General features: G+C 43.6%; 1 protein-coding gene and 1 pseudogene across 3 annotated transcripts; both read left to right on the plus strand.

Annotated features, from left to right (window-relative positions):
* Nucleotides 1–8,105: 8,105 nt before the first annotated feature.
* LOC119275074 (septin and tuftelin-interacting protein 1 homolog 1-like) lies at nt 8,106–11,162 on the plus strand. 3 transcript variants are annotated; one of them, XM_037555856.1, is made up of 2 exons: nt 8,106–8,249; nt 8,337–11,162. In XM_037555856.1, exon 2 carries the CDS (start codon nt 8,400–8,402, stop codon nt 10,947–10,949), a length of 2,550 nt encoding a protein of 849 aa, XP_037411753.1. In that variant the 5' UTR covers nt 8,106–8,249; nt 8,337–8,399; the 3' UTR covers nt 10,950–11,162. The 3 variants fall into 3 exon arrangements, with proteins under 3 accessions (XP_037411753.1, XP_037411752.1, XP_037411754.1); XM_037555855.1 differs by having other exon boundaries at nt 8,365–11,162; XM_037555857.1 differs by having other exon boundaries at nt 8,373–11,162.
* Nucleotides 11,163–12,369: 1,207 nt separating this feature from the next.
* Nucleotides 12,370–15,997, plus strand: LOC119279382 (annotated as a pseudogene).
* The last annotated feature ends 4,420 nt before the right edge of the window (nt 15,998–20,417 follow it).

Raw genomic sequence — 20,417 nt, forward strand, 5'->3', positions numbered from 1 at the left:
AGAGAAAGGACAGGCTGCCAATTGTTGAATCTGAGGTAAGAAGAAGTGAAAGGCTCTTACATCTTAATAAAGGATTCAAAAAGAAAGTTTGTCAGGATAGTAATTGCATGACTTGTTCTTCCAAGCCACCTATATGCAGCACCAAAGTTATTAAAAACTTGAATACCTCTTATTCCAAGGTGGACCCAAAGGTGTGCTCTGAGGAAAATCTGCTGCGCAAGAAAGCAAAGAAGGGGGGAAAGCAGCCTACATGGAAGGACTAGGGATGCAGATCTGGACAGAAGGAGTGACTACAACAAGCTTCTTTTTGGGAGTAGTTATACATCTATGTAGTGATGATGTATTCCTTTATGTTTTATCAACCCAGAACCTTGTGTGGATTTGTGCTATGTATGCTGGCAGTATGATGTGGATTATTTTGTGAGCTAATGTGGGTTCCACTGACTTTGGTATGTTATGCTTGAAGGGAAGAGGGGTTGTCAGCAGTTACTGTCTCTCTATTTTTTTATTTAGTCATGAATAGAGCCAGGAATATCTTGAGTTGGAATGTCAAGGGTATTAATTCAAATGATAAGTGGCTGGCCATTTCCAATAAAACAGATGAATTTAATTGCTTTGTGATCTGTTTGCAAGAGACAAAAAGAGGGGGTTTTGATAGCTCATATTTAAAAAAAAATTGTCCCAGAAGAATCAATAAATTTCATTACTTGCCATCTGTGGGTGCCTCAGGAGGTTTGCTCATTGCTTGGAATGAGAACATGTTCCAGGGAGAGTGTTTATTCAAAAATGATTTCTCAATTTCCATGAGATTTATCTCTGTCCACACTGGGGATTCTTGGATTTTAACTAATATTTATGGACCATGTGATAATGAAGGCAGGCATAATTTTCTGAATTGGTTCAAAAACATTCAAATGCCCATAGAAACAGATTGGTTAATTACTGGAGACTTCAACTATATTAGATATCCTTCCAACAAGAACATGGGTTCTGGAGATATCAACAATATGATGCATTTCAATGAGGCCATCAGCAATCTTGCCTTGGTTGAAATTCCTCTAAAGGGCAGAAGTTTTACTTGGAGTAATATGCAGCAAGCCCCACTTCTGGAAAAGATTGATTGGGTTTTAATTCTGAGAGTTGATCCATAAAGTATCCCAATACTATGGCTCTTCTATTATCCAAACCAATTTCAGATCATTGCCCATGTGTCATCTCTATTGGAACTTGCATCCCAAAGGCTCAAATCTTCAGTTTTGAAATTTTTTGGCTTCAACATCATGACTTCAAGGACATAGTAGAAGAAAACTGGAATCGACCCTTATCTGAAAGTGATAGTGCAAAGTTGATTACAACTAAGTTTAAAAGGCTCAGAAAGAGGCTCAAGATTTGGAGCAAATCCATTTCCAATTTGGCTGGCAATATTCAGGCAACAAAAAATGTTATTTTGATGTGGGATCAGTTTGAGGAGTATAGGCAGCTTAGTGACATTGAACATAATGGCAGAGAAATGCTCAAGGATCATCTCCTTAAATTGCTTTCCTTCCAGAGGATATATTGGAGACAGAGGGCCACTATCAGATGGGTAAAATTTGGTGATGAAAATTCAAAAAAATTCCAAGCAAAGGCTACAATCAAATATAGACATAATTACATTCAATCTCTGCAAGATGATCTTGGAAATGAGCACACTGAACATTTTGCCAAGGCCTCAATCCTCTGGAAATCTTTTAAGGACAGACTGGGGCAAAAGGGAAGTACATCTGATCCTTTAAACTTGATTGGCCTCATCTCAAGAATTGAAGACCTGCAAGATCTGGAAGCTCCTTTCTCTACAAAAGAAATTGATGAAGTGATCAAACAGCTCCCCACAGATAAAGCTCATGGCCCTGATGGGTTCAATGGTGATTTTATGAAAGCCTGCTGGAGTATTATTGTTGTTGATTTCTATAAGCTGATTAAAGATTTCCATCAGGGCTCAATCTCTCTCCAACGCATCAATGCTTCCTTCATCACTCTAATTCCAAAGAAGGATAACCCAGTTGGAGCCAATGACTTTAGACCTATATCTCTTCTGAATTGCACTATAAAAGTCATAACAAAGTTGCTGGCCAACAGGTTGCAGAAAATAATCCTACAAGTGGTGCACACCAATCAATATGGGTTTATCAAAAGCAGAACCATAAATGATTGCCTTGGATGGGCATTTGAATACCTTCATCAATGCCAGAAGTCTAAATTGCCCATTGTGCTGCTCAAACTGAATTTTGAAAAGGCTTTTGATTTTCTTAGCCACAGTACAATTCTCTCTCTCTTGTGGGCTAGAGCGTTTGGAGAAAAATGGATCATGTGGATCCAAATGTTGCTCTCTTTAGGTACATCCTCAGTTTTACTAAATGGAGTGCCAAGAAAAGTCTTTCATTGCAGACAAGGAGTCAGGAAAGGAGACCCTATCTCCCCTTTGTTATTTGTCCTTGCTGCTGACCTTCTGCAATCTGTGCTGAATGAGGCAATGCATCAGAGCCTAATCAATCCACCTATACACAGCTAAGCTTGCCCAGACTTTCCTATCATTCAGTATGCGGATGACACAATTCTTGTGCTTCATGCTGATGCCAGATAATTGAATCATGTCAAAAATTTAATCTTGCACTACTCTGAGTTTACTGGGCTCAAAGTCAATTATGAAAAATAATTTATGGTGCCCATAAATGTGGCAGATTCACACATGGACATCCTTCTTAATATCATGGGATGCAAGCTGGGTCATTTCCCTTTCACTTACCTTGGCCTACCTCTGGGAACTACTAAGCCAAAGATTGAGGATTTTAACCCTATGATGCAAATAATAGAAAGAAGGCTCACATGCTGTTCCACTATGCTCTCATATGATGGCAGATTAATTCTTATTAAATCTGTTTTTGCTGCCCTACCAATCTTCTTCATGTGCATCTTGGCTTTACCTATGGGAGCAATTGATCAGATAAATAAGTATTTGAGAAACTTTCTTTGGAGAAAATTTGGCATGGAGGACAAATGGATAACCCTAATTGCCTGGTCCAAAGTATGCCAACCAAAAAAACATGGAGGCTTGGGCATTTGAATATTGCTCTTCACAATAAAGCTCTGCTAATGAAAAATCTTCTCAAGTTCTTCAACAAGGAAGATATCCCTTGGGTGAATCTCATTTGGGGGAAATATTATCAATCAAAGGCACCAAGGGGTAAGGCAGAGGGATCCTTCTGGTGGAAAACTCACACCTCGCTCATGAAAAGATTTAAGATTCTAAGTAGCCGCACCATTGGATCTGGGCATTCTGTTCTATTCTGGAAAGACAGTTGGCAAGATACATCTTTGCAACAAGCCCTGCCACATCTATCTTCATTTGCCATCAATGTGGATCAAACTGTTCATCACTTTTTGGACAACCAAGATTGGACAAATCATTTCCACCTTCCTCTATCAGTAGAAGCTTTTGATCAATTTAATCAGCTGGCACAATTGGTTCCTCAGTTGCAACTCCATAGAAATGATAGTTGGACCATCAAGGGATCAGTTGAAAAAACCACTGCTATTCATATCTACAATCAACTACTAGAGCATAAAGAAGAACACCCAAATTTTCATATCATATGGAACAGTTCTAGCAGGCTAAAGCACAAAAAATTCTTCTGGCTGGTGGCACATTGTAGAATCAACACCAGATCTCTTCTTGGTAGAAAAGGAATGCGCCTAGATGACCCTTTTTGTCCAAATTGCAACCAACAGGCAGATGAGACAACCATGCATCTGCTTTGGGACTGTAATTTTGCCCAGGAGTGCTGGAATTCCCTAGTTCTCAATAGGCAGAGAGGAACATCAGTGTATGAGGATACCATTCTTGCAAAGAGGTGCTTACCAAAATCTTTTGCTGTTGAAATCGTCATTTTGGGATGTTGGAACATATGGATTCAGAGAAATGGAATAATTTTCAAGTCTCTCCCCCACATCCTTCACTCGTGGAGATTCCATCTTAAACAAGATTTGAGACTCCTTCGACATAGGATCAAGAATAAGTTTGAATCTAGTTTCATCTTGTGGTTAAACAATAACCTGTAATATCATGATTTCTTTACCTAGAGCAGGCATTGGCTGAGCCTTAAGGCCAAACTTTGGCCCCTCTGGGGCTTGTAACATATTTTATTTTAATTTATTTACCGTAGACCTATTGTTCTACGGTGTTGGGTTAAAAAAATGGGGGGGGGGGGTCTTTTGGCCGCATGTGCAATGCAAGGACCGAATAATTAAGTAATCCATGTTTTTTTCCTGCAATTGCGCAATGTTCTTGCTGTACTTGTACATGGATTATTCGGGGAAGATAGCGATGCAGAAAAGCATGTACAGTAGTACTGCTGATCGACTAATGTAATGGCTCTTTTCGCCCCCTCCCCATAAAACCTCTTTTGCTTTGGCTCGCATCCCCCTGATCGACTCACGTAATGGCTTGAGCCCTGGGCAACACGTTCACACGGCTCGCATCCCCCTGGCCGTCCATCTCGTGATGGACGTCTCCGGCTCCGTCCACGTCGGCTTCCTTTTCTGTTTTGCTTTCGAGCTTCCATCGACACGACAAGAACTGGCGTGGCAGGGATGAGCATCGCACTGCTCCGAGATGATTCTCCTGACAAATCCAAAACGTCCCCAACATTGCGCCCGGCCCCACATCAGTTGTTGTTCATGCCACTATGCCATGTCACATTGATCCATCATCATCATCATCATCATCATCATCATCTCTCAGCCCCTCTAATTATCTTTTTTTTGCAGGAAAAACTTGATCTATTCATCTTCAATCATGGTAGTACAATGAACATTAGAAATAATAAAAAATATATCAAGATCCGTAGACCACCTAGCAACGACTACATAGCCGAAGGCGCGCCGCTGTCATCGCCCTCCATCGCCGGAGCCGGGCAAACGTTGTTATAGTAGACAGTCGGGAAGTCATCGTGCTAAGTCCCAATAGAACCAACACACCAGAACAGCAACCGCCGCAGATGAACAATGTAGATCAAAAGGATCCAACTTGAAGACACACGAACGAAGACAAAGTAAGAACAGATCCGAGCAAATCCACCAAAGATAGATCCGCCGGAGACACACCTCCACACGTCCACTAATGATGCTAGACGCATCACCGAAACGAGGGCTAGGCGGGGAGACCTTTATTCCATTTTTAGGGAGCCGCCGCCGTCTCGCCTTCCTGAGCAGGACACAAACCCTAACAAAAATCAAAAAAAGATCTAAAAACGGAGCCCACCCACAGGCAAGGGCCGAGATCCACTCCGTCTCCATGGCCTTAAGGTCATCGGAGACGGGACGGACCGACACCGGCGTCGGCGGGAGGCGGATAACCCTAGCTTTTTGGAGGTGGCGACTGGCTAGGAAGACCACATGTCCCTCTAATTATCTTCTGTGGATAAAAAAAGAAGATGGTACCATCCTCCAGTTGATGTACGTAAATTGTTTGTTTCTGCCAGTCAAGCAAGGATAATATAGACCCCGTAAAAAAGAAACATTTACTTGCGCGCGCAACCTGTCATCAATCAACCGAAACCTACGTGCCCTCCTTTTTTTTAGATTCATTTATTTAAAATATTTTATATCTTAAACCGTGCACCAAATTATGAACCATTTTCACCATTGAATTTCTCGGGTTGAGATCTTCGATATTAGATCCCATGCTAATACGTTTCATGAACTTTTTTTTCACGAAAAACAAAAAAATGTGCCAGGCATGCTTTTTCCGTCAATTTTTTCTTTTCGAGAGGAACAATTGTACCTCTCGCGGAAGTAAAGCTGCACCTCCATGAGAAGCAAATTTGTGCTTCTGGTGGAAGCAAAAAAGAACGTGTTTTTTTTTCTTTCTGAGAGACACAACTGTGCCTCTTGCGGACCATGAAAGCAAGTTTTTTTAAGAGGCGCAAATGTGCCTCACGCAGAAGCAAATATGTGCCTCCCGTGGAAGCAAAATAAAAAAGAACATACAATTTGTTTTCCTCTGCAAGCCTATTGTGGAAGCAAATTTTTGCCTCCCGTGAAAGCAAAAAAAATGTGTTCTTCTTTTTCGAGAGGCACAACTATGCTTCTCACGGAAGAAAATCTGTGCCTTTCGTGGAAATAAAAACATATTTTCTTTTCTTTTCTGAGAGGCATAGTTGTGCTTCTCGCGAAAGCAAATCTATGTCTCCACGCGAAGCAAATTTGTGCCACCCAGAAAGCAAAAAATAACACATTTTTTCCTTTTCCGAAAGGCACATATGTGCCTCTTGCGGAAGCAAATCTGTACCTCTATAAGAAGCAAATTTGTGTCTCCCGTGGAAGAAAGAAAACCATTTCTCTCAAACCTAGGGAAAACCAGGCGAAAACCAAAAAGCCGAAACCCCCAGGAAAAACCTTCTAAACCACAAAAACGCGTACAGAAAAATAAAATCTTGAGGGAGCGCCCAACATGTAACACATGACGATGGCTGAAAGCTCGCCAAGTGACATGCTCTCAGCCCACGAAAATGACCCCTGCGAGGCTCCCACAAGGATGTCCCTTGATTAGTTGCTCTCGGCTACATCTTGTGCAATAAGCAATATCATTTCCTGTTGCGCTTAAGGCGCCCGTTAGAGGGCATTTCACAACTCGGTGCACAATCTCCGCCTCCAGCTCTTGTCCGGCCCATGTACTCATTTTTTTCTGTTTTAAATCTCCCAAAAAGATATGCGTGACCTGTGACACCTGACCTAATGTGCTAGGTTCCATTATTTATTCCTGAAATGCAATGCTGAAAAAACACAGTTCTTTTGTTTTCTTTTTCTCAACTGTCTTTGTATTTTGTTTCCTTTTTCTTTTCTTAAATTCACATACTTATACAAATGCACGAACATTTCTCCAAATTCAATGAACATTTTTTCAAAATCAATGAACATTTTCTATGTTTGTATTTTTTTTCCAAATTTGATATACTTTTTAAAAATCAATGTTTTAAAAAAATTGATGAACTTTTTCGAAGTTTATGAACTTTTTAAAAAATGATGGACTTTTAAAAAAAATCAATCTTTTTTATAATTTGTGAATTTTTTTCATAGGTCGATGAACTTTATTTCAAATTTTGAGAGGTCCGCGGTCAACAGGGTAAAACGGTTAATGAATGACCGAACTTGCAATATTTTCTACAGAACCGATCGAGCGAGCGATCATACCATCAAATGATCGAACGAAGCGAGCGCTCGTGCTAATAGGTCGGCCCACGAGATCGCGCGCATGAGCGCCGGTACGGCAACCAACGCTAGAAGCGATGACTAGGAGCTTCCATAAGCAAGATATCCTTCACGACAAGCGTGTGGACTTGTCACGATAGGCCGTACAACAAATTGATTACACCACATGAAATAACCCCAAGCCAAGCCCATGGGCATGCCGCCAATGCAGCCCGCACAACCATGCCCATGTCACAAGAGTCTATTCAATGTATGTGAGACATGGGCATGGCTGCACGGCCATAGTCACGGTAAACAACAGCCACCGCTCCCCTCTCGGCATTCCGAGAGATCGCAACATCAACATTAACCTTATCCCAACCGCCTTGAGGTGGTCACCACTTCTTTGCTTGTACATTGGCACTTCCACGAACCTGCTGCACATAATGCTTCTTATGAGGGATAAGGAACAGATTCTCAATGTATCTATAAAGCAAAGCGTCGAATGGGGTGATTGATACTGCTCTTCATGTATGGCCTTCTTGCATACCCACCATATCGACCATAGCGTGACCACAGCCTTGATAAATTGTTCTTCGTTCGCTGTACCTTGTAGCTCCACTAGCCATAGCCGAACATCTTCAGTGATAATCTTGATATTGTTTGTTTTTCAGGTTGCTTACCACATGTGCCATGTGGTCTTCAGTGATAATCGTTACCGTATGCTGGACTAATTCCTCACCAACTATGGCCCAAGCACACTTCGCCATTTGACATTCTATCGGCCCATGCTTCCAGCTTAATACAGCCCGAATCCACCTCATGGTAAAGCCCATATTACGCACAACCGACCTTACGGGCTGTAGCCGACCGCGCTGTCACGGAAAAACAGTCGCTCGTGGAAATAGCCCCCCCCTCCGACGCGCTCCCTCCCTCCTTCCCTCCGTCTCTACCTCGACGTGTGCTCGGCGGCGGCGGCGGCGGCGGCGAACTCCGGCGGGCAAGGCGTCACCGGCGGCAAGGTAGACACCGCCACCCCTTTTCAGTTCCCACCCCCGCTTGCTCCGTCCCATCTTGTTGATTGGCCGAAACCCTCGGTGAAACCCTAGGTTCTGATTCGAGATTCGCCCGCGTCAGCATCTCAGGTCGAGTATCCGGGAGGCGGCGGAGCCATGGAGGAGGACGCCGAGGGCATGGACCGCCTCGACATGGACGGCGACTTCGTGGGCGGCCGCTTCGGCCGCGACGGGGAGTTCTACTACCAGAGCCGCCGCGAGCGGGCGCCCCAGACCCGCGAGGACGCGCTCTACGGCGTCTTCGGCGAGGGGGACTCCGACTACGACTCCGAGGAGGACGAGGCGTCGCGCCGGCGCCGGCGCCGCAAGCGCCGCAGGGACGACGAGCCCGACCTCACCAGGCCCGTGCAGTTCGTCTCCAAGGGCATCAGTGCCCCAAAGCCAGAGGAGGAGGAGGAGCAGCAGAGGCCTGGGCTTGGCCAGGCCGCATCCTCCTCGGGCACTGCTGCCGCCGCCGCCTCCGAGGAGGATGCAGAGGAGGACCAGGAGCCATACATGGACCTGCCCACGGGATTCGGGCAGCGGATTGCCGAGGGTGCACGCGCGAGGCGGGAGGAGAAGGAGCGGCAGCAGGAGTCGGCCAAGCGCCGGCGTGGTGCATTGGGGGCAGGGTTTGAACCTGGAAAACCGGCGCCGCCACCTGGGAGCCTGGAGTCCAACACGAAGGTGGCTAAGATGATGGCTATGATGGGGTACAAGAGAGGAGAAGGCCTCGGCAAGAATGCTCAGGGAATCACTGCACCAGTGGAGACCACCTTGCGCCCCAAGAACGCCGGACTCGGCAGCGTCGAGGGGTTTAAGGAGCCCAGAGCTTTCACTCCCAAGGAGAACTTGCCACCCCCACCTCCTCCACCACCTGCCAAGAAGGAAAAGCAACGGTGGTCCAAGAAGGCCAGCGCGAAGAAGGATCAGGTCTTGACTAAGAATGAGCTGTTGGCAAGGCGCGCCGAGCAGGAACAGGATGAGCAACCCACATTTGTCCAAAAGGTGATTGACATGCGAGGGCCTCAGGCTCGTGTGTTGACAGACTTGAAGGGGCTCAGTACTGAACATGAGATGGAGGCGAATGATGTGCCAATGCCGGAGTTGCAGTACAATGTGCGGCTGCTTGTTGACGAGACTGAGGCTGATATTGTCAGGTTGGATGGGCAGCTGCGGCGGGAGCAGGAGAAGGTGGCTAGTTTGGTGCGAGAGAAGGAGAAAGTAGCAAAGCAGGAGGCTTTGCAGAAACACCAGCTGCAAGTTATGGAGACAATTGCAGATGTGCTGGAGAAGGTCCGGGTTGATGACACCGCTGGTTTGCTCACTCTGGGGGGGTTGCTTAAGACCTTCCAGGAATTGAAGGTGCACTATGAGGAGGAGTTCAAAATGTGCAGTGTTGCATGGGTCGCTTGCCGATTTGCGCATCCACTACTTATCCGGGTATTTCAGGGGTGGCAACCGCTGCAGAATCCATTGTTTGGCTTGGAGGTCATGTCATCGTGGAAGGATTTGCTGCAGGGAGACCAGCCATATGATTTCTCAGATGCTACTGAATCAATGGCTCCATATGCACAGCTTGTCAGTGAGGTCATCCTACCAGCTGTGCGGATATCAGGAACTAATTCATGGAAGGCTAGGGATCCAGAACCAATGCTCCGTTTTCTTGAATCATGGGAACGGTTGCTGCCCCCTATCGTGCTCCATTCAATATTGGAGCATGTAATAATGCCAAAGCTCACAGCTGCAGTCGAATCTTGGGACCCGCGGAGCGAGAGTGTACCAATCCATGTATGGGTACACCCATGGTTGCCAACTCTAGGGCAAAGGATAGAGACATTGTGCCACTCTATCCGGTACAAGCTGAGTAGTGTCCTCCAATTGTGGCAAGCTCACGATTCATCAGCTTATGCTGTGCTATCTCCATGGAAGGGTGTATTTGATCCAGCAAGTTGGGAAGACTTGATAGTGCGTTATATCATTCCTAAACTGAAAATGGCACTCCAGGAGTTTCAGATTAACCCAGCAAGCCAGAAGTTTGACCAGTTTAACTGGGTTATGATTTGGGCTTCTGCTGTCCCGGTACACCATATGGTCCATATGTTGGAAGTTGATTTCTTTAGCAAGTGGCAGCTGGTTTTGTACCATTGGTTGAGCTCACCAAATCCTGATTTCAATGAGATCATGAATTGGTATAAGGGCTGGAGGGGCCTTTTCCCACCAGAGTTACTTGCCAATGAACGCATACGGATGCTTCTAACGGCTGGTCTTGAGATGATGAACCAAGCTGCTGAAGGACATGAGTTGGCGCAGCCAGGGGCTAGGGAGAATGTTGGCTTCTTGAGAGCAACAGAGAAGCGGCAATTTGATGCAGCACAGCAAGCATCGCAATACCCATCTTACCATGCTGCGCCAGGAGCAGCCATGGGAGATATGAGCTTCAAGGAGTCTATTCAGGCATATGCGGCTGACCAAGGTTTGTTGTTTATGCCTAGAGTTAACAAATCCTATAACGGCATGCCAGTGTACGAATTTGGCACCGTGAGCATTTGCATAGACTCTGTCAAGCGACTACTCTATGCGCAACTTCAAGAGGGAACTGAAAGATGGAGTTCTGTGTCTCTTACACAACTGCTGGAAATGAACCGGATGGCAAGACCACGTTAGGAGATCATCTATAGCTTGGAAGTTTCATGTGATCATTTTTCCTGCCAGTGTAGGTAGTCTTCAAATGTGTCTTGCGAGCATTGTTGTAGAATTACTTGATAAAGAACAAAGTTTCTGATGATGTATCTGAATGTGATTTTCCACATTTCAACATGGAACTCGGTTGTTATTGCCCTGGAATGAATAATTGATGCAGAACTGCTTCTACCTGTACATTGAGATACGGTTTATTTTTTGAGGTTGTTATTCTGGTAAGTTAGTTTTTTGTTTTGTTTCCTGTGATAATCGAATGCCCTCCCACTAGCTTTATTAATGTGCATCTAGCTTTTGTCGCTATGTATTAAAGATTTAGGAAACTACAACATGTAATACTTTTGGATGGATGAATTTTTTGATCGATGCCATGTTCAGCTGTTAATAGGACATTTTGGGTTATTGCTGTGCATAGCTTTTGCTGTGTTGGGTGCATATAATTTTAAAATTTGTTGGTTGTAGCATTTTATCCAGTACCACTCTCCTTTATATTACATACGAAAAGGAAGATGACAGTTAAGTAGAGATGTTCAGATCTAGCTAAACATGAAGATAAATTAGTACAGTTAAACGTACTGCTTGGTGTGGTGCTTTTGTATTTCCTTTTGCATCGGCCCTTTTTCATTTCTTCCTCATTCAAGTGGTGCACCAGAGGGTTCTATTGCTTGGTGTGGTAAGCTAATTTCTTACATAGGTGCATGCCCTTTCTTAGCATTCAAGTAGCGTATTGCCCACTCACAGATGTCACCGGAAGTGTCACGGTTATTTCTGAAGCTCACCATCTTCTTAGCTTTCATGGGTTTTGATGTAAATCAGGAAATGGCTATATGGCAACATCCGCTTGCCGAAATGCATTATTTGGTATGTCAGAAAACATCCCATGACCCAGTTCCGCTTCTGTATTTCCTTTTGCATTAGCTTATTTGATTTCAAGCTTACATGTTCAGTGTTCATCTAGGAAATGATCTCACATCATAATTTGGTGTCTCCGTTCAGCGCTAAACAACAAAAAAATGCTGTTGTTTCTTGTGATGATGAACATTTGTATAGTTGTTTTAGTAGCATAATTAGATAATGATATTGTTAAAAGTTAACTGATTTATGGAAATAGTCTTCGACACTGGTCTGAATTTGATCATTAACGTCACTGTATTTACTTGGGTTAACATTTCCTATTTTGTATGTGAGAAATTCATCTTATGGCGGCTGGGGCCTTTCAAGTTTTTAAACTTCCTTTCCTCTCTTGGACATCGGTACTACTCAAATGTAACTGATTTCTCCCTTCCAGGACTGTAATTTATACGATGTTATAAGAGAAAGGAGTGCTCCTTTCTCTGAAGAAGAGATACGGAAGTTTATGCTCCAAATACTGCAAGGCCTTGTGTACATGCATAATAATGGATATTTCATCGTGACCTGTAACCTGGTAATTTGGTGGACTATATTCTGTTTGAATGATGCTGCCTCTATACCAGTAAAATGACTAATCTGAGGGGAATTCCATTCTTTCAGAAAATCTTCTACTGCCGGGACCACTTTTAGAAAATCTGAGGGGAATTCCTAAGAGATTGCAGATCATGCGCTTGCAAGGCTAATTAGTTAGCGAATCTATATCTTTGAGGTTCACCGGGACCACATTGTGGCTATACTTCTATCTCTTTAAAAAAAGGTGCATCTTTATGTTTCATATAAATATATGATTGCTGTTTATGAATCTGCTACTGCCCATTGCTTATATATTGCTATAGTAATTGGTGTTGATTTTCTATCATCTCCTTTTCTAGAGATTGTTCATCTTTTGTTTTTCATTGCCTTGTTTATCTCCAGTAATTTAATCTTTTATTGAATTCACCTTGTTGTGCCTCATCAGTATGCTTATATTTGTAGATGACACTAAGATTATGTTGAATATGTCTGTAGATGGAGACTTTGGGGTCATAATACCTGAAAGAGAAACAAATACTTTGGTCGCATTTTTCTTTCCGTTGTATGCAGATCTCATGATCATCTGAAGTCTTTCATAGTTAATTGAGAGTTTTCCTTTTATATGATCAACTGCACATCTGGTTTTCTCTTGCAGTAAAACACCATCGAAGCAAACTTGATACTCATTGCCAGCCCTTGTCCCCTCATCTGTTACTGCTTTCATGCTAACTAGATAACACTGTTTAAACCAGCAAAACAAGAGTATTTTTCTGTTTAGATTGTAGAACATGACTTGGAGGTTCTAAGAATAGAGTGATATTTGCAAAACCATGCTTTTATTCAGCTTATATTTTTGGAATAATCTAATCTTTATTGTTTCAGGTTGCCAAAGAGGCTTCTGACATGGTACTAGCTGACGACAATTTCAGTACCATAGTTGCCGCAGTTGGTGAAGGAAGATCTATTTACAATAACATGAAAGCTTTCATAAGGTTGTGCACTGAGAGCCTTTTTCCCACTTCTCATTGGCAGTTTTGTGGTTGCTTGCGTATTTGTGCTTGTTCTATATGGCTTGCTAAAAATGATGTTCCTCAATCGAGCATGATTGCGTGATTGTGTCTGCTTAGGTACTTCACATTCAGTTGGTGGAAAACCTTCTATTCCTTGAGTATTCTGAAGGCCCTTGCTTCACTGCTGCAGATACATGATTTCCTCAAACATTGGTGAAGTTGCTTCAATCTTCCTTACCTCTGCTTTGAGTATTCCTGAGGGGTTGATACCTGTTCAACTTCTATGGGTAAATCTCGTCACCGGTGGCCCCTCCGCAACTGCTTTGGGTTTCAATCCGCCTGACAAGGACATCATGAAGAAACCACCAAGGAGGAGCGACGACTCATTGACTACTCCCTGGTTTTTGTTCTGTTACCTGGTAAATGATCACCACATATCTGTTTGATCTGTTTTAGGCATCTCTGCCTTTCTTCTCGAGATTATAATTCTCACTAATCACATAACTTGCAAGTCATTGGCCTTTACATGGGGGTTACAACCCTTTTGTATCTTTGTCATCTGTTACACCCACGGATCTTTCATGGGCATTGATCTCACTGGAGATGGCGACACACTTGTCAGTTACTCACAGCTCTCGAACTGGGGCCAGTGCTCTAGCTGGGACAACTTCACAGCTGCGCCCTTCATTGCTGGTGCTAGAACTTTCACCTTCGACGACAACCCCTGCGACTACTTCCAGGCCGGCAAAGTGAAGGCAACGACGCTCACACTCTCCATGCTCGTGGCGATCGAGATGTTCAACTCGCTCAACGGACACGAGCCTGCTGAGGATGCCTCCGTGGGTCAACCCGTGGCTGCTCCTGGCCATGTCGGTGTCATTCGGGCTGCACTTCCTCATCCTCTACGTGCCGTTCCTCGTGCAGGTGTTTGGCATCGTGCCACTCAGCCTTAAAGAGTGGCTCCTGGTGCTCCTTGTCGCGCTCCCGGTCAGGGCACGAGGATCTATTCACTGCCGTGGATAGGCCGCTCCAGTTCGCGCAGACTGCCACCGTCCTGGAGATACACCACCTGCCAGCAACATGCCAGATCTCGCTTGCCTTTTTCTTTTCTCTCGATCTGTTTGCTTCTGAGCTTTGCATTCTATGGGCTTTTGACTCACATCTCGCAGGCACCGGAAGGCGGCCAGAAGGAGGCAAGCGGCAGCCTCACCGCTGACACACTCGCCGCTGACGCCGGCGGCGACGACCAGATCCTGGCCGTCCCCTCCCCTTCCCGTCAGATCCGTCCAGGTCCAGCGGACGACGGTGACCATCTCCGGTAGCCGGTAGGTCCTCTCTCCAGCTCACCTTCTCCCACTGCCCCTTCATGACGCTGCTGCTTTGTCTTGCTGGACTCGCGTGCTCGTGCGTCTCCCCGCGTCATGGAAGTGTTGCTTTCTCTTGCCGTCGGCGGCCCCGAGTGTGTCGTGCTCGTGGACGGCTCTCGAATGCGTCCTGATCGTGGCCGACTCTTGCTGCTATTTTTGCTGTGTGCCGTGTTGCTACTGTTGCTTGCCGGCCGTTGCGCATGTCTTGCTCGTGGCCGGCCCTTGCTGCTCATGGCCTACAATTTCTGCTATTGTTTTTTTCTGCCTTGCTGCTCCTGCTGTTGTTTGTTGTTTCCCTATTGCCGTTTCTTTTAGTTGGCTCATTTGGATAATTGACCCTGATGATATTGTGTGTAGATATTGGGTTCACTGAAGAGTTGTTGAGTTATTGGGTGGGATTTTCTTACTAGGTTGTTGCAAAGGTACCAGTTCTTTGGTCAATGTCAATCGTATTTTACCCTTCCCCCTGTGGTGGCGCGCTCCTGAGCAGTACATTTTATTCACAGTACCCTTCTTTTTGTTCTCATGTTAGTTTTAAAGTACTTGCATTTTCCTGTGTTGATTGCCTTGCCAATGTGCTGTTTTCTTTGCAGGAATTGAACCATGTCACTCGGAAATCAGAGAGCAGGCAACAATAGTTTTAGATTTTAGTGATTCTGGTAGGCGCAGCTGAACTACAATACTGAACAGGCTAATGCTGTTCCAGTTGATTCTTGAGTTTATTGCCATGACAAGATGCAATTTGCCTGCAATCATCTAAGTTTGTTGTGTCTAACAGTGCCTTATTTTGTTCAGAATATTTACTTACACATTTTAATTTTGTTGCATTGCATATTTAACCATTTCCTGATCTCCATAGTATTGCTAGCTCCTTAGGTGTAATGTTGCTTAAAAGATGCCAAAGTCGTATCTGAAGTTTTTCATGATACAAACATATATTTGTTTGTTTGTAGGGTTCAGATTTTAAGAATTCCAGTGTGTTGCTGACTATTTCAATTTTTTCGGCAAATTGGACGCTCTTGACTGATATTGCTAGCAAGCTGTGAAGCAAAGATAATTGTTGGTCTCTACAGGCGAGCCGCCAACATGAAGAAATCCTTGCATGTTTTTTTACCCTTGAATCAGTTTGCATTTCACCCTTATTTTTGGTACATTGTTCTGCAACATTTTATTCCAATTGTATGGTGGCTACTTTAATTGTAAGAGATGTATGCTTACAAAGTTTAATTATCTTTTTTACCAATAAAAGGGTGATCGCTTCTTCCTCCTAAATTTTCGTCCGTCGTCCGTCAGACTCGATCGAGTTGCTCGATCTTTTAAATCCACGTTCTGTTTTTTCAAGCCCACTCGAAGGTGAACAACCCACCAATTTTTTCGGCCCACCCAGCCCAACAGTGCAAAAATAATAGTGCGCAGAATCGAACTCGCAATCTCGTGCCCAACAAATCATGATTCAACCAACTAAGCTAGCTCCCGTTGTGCTATTATTGGAGGTTCATACACATTTTAAATAGTCCCACATCGCTCCCTTCAATCCAAAATTCGTAATTTAAAAATATCTTTGAGTTTCCTGGGCATCAAGGAGCAGTTTCGGGAATCAATAAAGAAGGAAATAATAAGTTGTCCTGATAAGGAAGGAAAAGAGAGGAAAGTAAGGATGGAAAGAGGGGACCTCAAGTCTGTGACAGAGAAGAAAAAGGAAAGAGTGGATAAGTAAATACCCCCCAGCTCAATAGTCGGACAGGTTGTGAATTGTCAGGAAAAGCTTAGGGTTGTCAGTATTTGCAGGTTGTGAATTGTATTTTGTGCTGTATATTTTAAGAGTACTTTCAGATATGAATGTATTTTGATTTTCAGATTTGCAATATTGAGCATATGAAGTATTTTATGAATTATAGAGATCTATTTTTAACACTTAGAAATGCAATTTCATAGGAGTATAAAAGTGCAGACAATGTGGTTCTCAGAGAAAAAACTGTAAGTTTCAGTTTCAGAGGCAGAGCATTTATATTAACATACCCTTTTTAAACAGGGATAACATCATGTTGGAAGTTTTATTCATGGTCGAAAATGGAACTATCAACCAGTTAACATCATGCTGATCATCATTCATGCATAGCACATCTTCATATAATGCACAATTAAAAAGATATGCTATTTTCAAAATGCCCACACAATATCGAGTGTGCGAAAAACAGAGAAAACGAAGGACGAAGTTTTGGCAAGTGTTGGACGTGGTGTGCGTAGATGACAATGGGGACCCACATATCAATAATGGCAGAGGCAAATTTTTTTTGCAGATATTTTCCTTGCATAAGGTGGAATCGAACCCGGGCGGAACAGCGGTCGGATAGTGTCACTTGGCCACCGGGCTAGTTCAATAGTTTCGGTAGCATTAAGGCACTGCCTCTAGTGGTTCGTTCTCATCTTGCGCCTTTGTGCGCTCGCCGCGGAGCCGCTGTCTGCTGATGTGAACATGTTGAATGATATGTCTCCAACGTATCTACTTTTTCTAACACTTCTCGTCTTGTTTTGGCCTCTAACTTGCATGATTTAATGAAACTAACCCCGGACTAACGCTGTTTTCAGCAAAACTACCATGGTGTTGTTTTTGTGCAGAAATAAAAGTTCTTGGAATGGAACGAAACTTTGCGAGGAGTTTTTATACGATAAAAGAGAATTTCTGGAGCCAAGATCCACCAGAAGGGGCACCTGGGTGGGCACAACCCACCAGGTGCGCCCCCCTCCTGGCGCGCCCAGGTGGGTTGTCCCCACCAGGTGGCCCCGCAGACGAACCCCATACTATAAAATTCTATTTTTCCAGAAAAAAATCAGGGAGAAAGAATTATCACGATCCACGAGATAGAGCCGCCTCCACCTCCTGTTCTTCATTGGGAGGCCAGATCTGGAGTCCGTTTGGGTCACCGGAGAGGGGGATCTTCGTTCTTCATCATCACCAACCCTTCTCCATCGTCAGTTCCATGATGCTCCCCACCGGGAGTGAGTAATTCCTTCGTAGGCTCGCTGGTCGGTGAGGAGTTGGATGAGATTCATCATGTAATCAAGTTAGTTTTGTTAGGGCTTGATCCCTAGTATCCATAATGTTCTAAGATTGATGCTGCTATGACTTTGCCATGCTTAATGCTTGTCACTTTGGGCCCGGATGCCATGATTTTAGATCTGAACCGTTTATGTTATCACCATTATATCAATGTTCGAGATCCGATCTTGCAAGTTATAGTCACCCACTACGTGTTATGATCCGGCAACCCTGGAGTGACAATAGTCGGGACCACTCCCAGTGATGGCAGTAGTTTGAGGAGTTCATGTATTCATCGTGTGCTAATTCTTTGTTCCGGTTCTCTATTAAAAGGAGGCCTTAATGTTCCTTAGTTTCCAATATGGACCCCGCAACCACGGGAGGGTAGGACAAAAGATGTCATGCAAGTTCTTTCCATAAGCATGTATGACTATTTACGGAATACATGCCTACATTATATTGATGAACTGGAGCTAGTGTCGTATCGCCCTAGGTTATAACTGTCTCATGATGAATATCGTCCAACAAGTCACTGATGCAATGCCTATGAATTTATCCTATATTGTTTCTGCTATGCTACCAAAATACTGCTATCACTATTACTGTTACTATTTCTGCTATCACTACTATCAAAACTATCATACTACTGTGCTACTGATCACGTTGCTGCAGATAATTAATCTTTAGGTGTGGTTGAATTGACAACTCAGCTACTAATACCTTCAAATATTCTTTAGCTCCCCTTGTGTCAAATCTATAAATTTGGGTTGAATACTCTACCCTCGAAAACTGTTGCGATCCCCTATACTTGTGGGTTATCAAGACCTTTTTCTGGCGCCGTTGCCGGGGAGCATAGCTATATTTCTTGAGTCACTTGGGATTATTATCAATTATTCACTATGAAGAATCTGAAGGATGCTAAGACCAAGATTTTTCCCTCTAAGACGAGGGGAGGTAAGGAACTGCCATCCAGTTCTGCTTTAGATTCACCTTCTGTTATAAGTAAACTTGCAACACCACCACATGCTATCAATTTTGATATGTTGCAAGTTATTGATGATGCTGCTTCTGCTATGGATAATGCTTATGATGATGCTAGTACCTTGCTTAATGATGATGATGTGCCACTTGGTGACTTTCTTGATAAATAAATTGCTAGAGTAAGACAACATGATGTTGTTGAATCTGATGATGAGCTTGAAACTGAAACTCCTGAAACACCTGCTAGAACTAGCCTTCCTAGATATGAATTGCATAAGGTACCAGAAGGTTATGTTATGAATGAGGAGACAACTAGAGATATTCTTGCTTGTAAGGATAGAGATGATCTAGAGAAATTATTATGCAAGTATAAAGAAAAATCTCAAATACTAGAATGAAGTATGATCCTAAGTTTGCTACTTCACCTATATTTATTGATGATAAGGATTATGACTTCTCTGCCAACCCAGAGTTAATTACTTTGGTTGAATCTGATCCTTTCCATGGTTATGAAACCGAAACCGCTGTGGCACATCTTACTGAGTTGAATGACATAGCCACCCTTTTTACTCATGATGAGAAAACTCGCTATTACTATATTCTCAAATTATTTCCGTTCTCATTAAAGGGTGATGCTAAAGCCTGGTACAATACTCTTGCTCCTAGTTGTATGCGTAGTCCCCAGGATATGATTACTACTTCTCTGCAAAATATTTTCCTGCTCATAAGAAACAAGCTGCTTTACGAGAAATATTTAACTTTGTGCAAACTAAAGGAGAGAGTCTCCCACAAGCTTGGGGGAGGCTTTGCCAATTACTTAATGCTTTGCCTGATCATCCTCTTAAGAAAAATGAAATACTTTATATCTTCTACAATGGACTAACCGATGCTTCTAGGGACTTCCTAGATAATTGTGCTGGTTTTGTTTTCAGGGAACGAACTATTGGACTGTAACGCCCACGATGCGGCTATATATCCCATGTGTCGAGGCACGACTTAGAGGCATAACCACATTGTGGTTTTGTCGCAAGAAGGGTCATCTTCACACAATCCCATGTAATGAACAAGAAAGGGATAAATAGAGTTGGCTTACAATCGCCACTTCACACAAAGATCATATAATTCATACATCATTCAGAGTACACACATAGTCCGACTATGGACAAATCCAAATGAAAAAAAGATAACCCCAAATGCTAGATCCCCAATCGTCCCAACTGGGCTCCACTACCGATCATCAGGAAATGAAATATAGTAATGACCAAGGTCCTCGTCGAACTCCCATTTGAGTTTGCTAGCATCACCTGCACTGGTATCATTGACACCTGCAACTGTTTTGGTAGTATCCGTGAGTCATGAAGGCTCAACAATCTCAAAAACTTCGAGATCAAAACTATTTAAGCTTATAGGTAGGATGTGGTTATAAGGTGGAGTTGCAGCAAGCACTAAGCAAATATGGTGACTAACATACGAATACAAGAGTAAGATGAGAAACTACGCCATGGTCGTGAAGCTAGAACTGATCAAGAAGTGATCCTGAAACTACTTACGTTCAAACATAACCCAAACCGTGTTCACTTCCTGGACTCCACTGAATAGAGACCATCACAAC

This window comes from Triticum dicoccoides, chromosome 3B, assembly GCF_002162155.2.
Source record: "Triticum dicoccoides isolate Atlit2015 ecotype Zavitan chromosome 3B, WEW_v2.0, whole genome shotgun sequence".
NCBI lineage: Eukaryota > Viridiplantae > Streptophyta > Magnoliopsida > Poales > Poaceae > Triticum > Triticum dicoccoides.

Bases quoted from the DNA above. Each gene is read 5' to 3' on its own strand.
- LOC119275074 (XM_037555856.1), top strand. From the start codon at position 8,400: ATGGAGGAGGACGCCGAGGGCATGGACCGCCTCGACATGGACGGCGAC.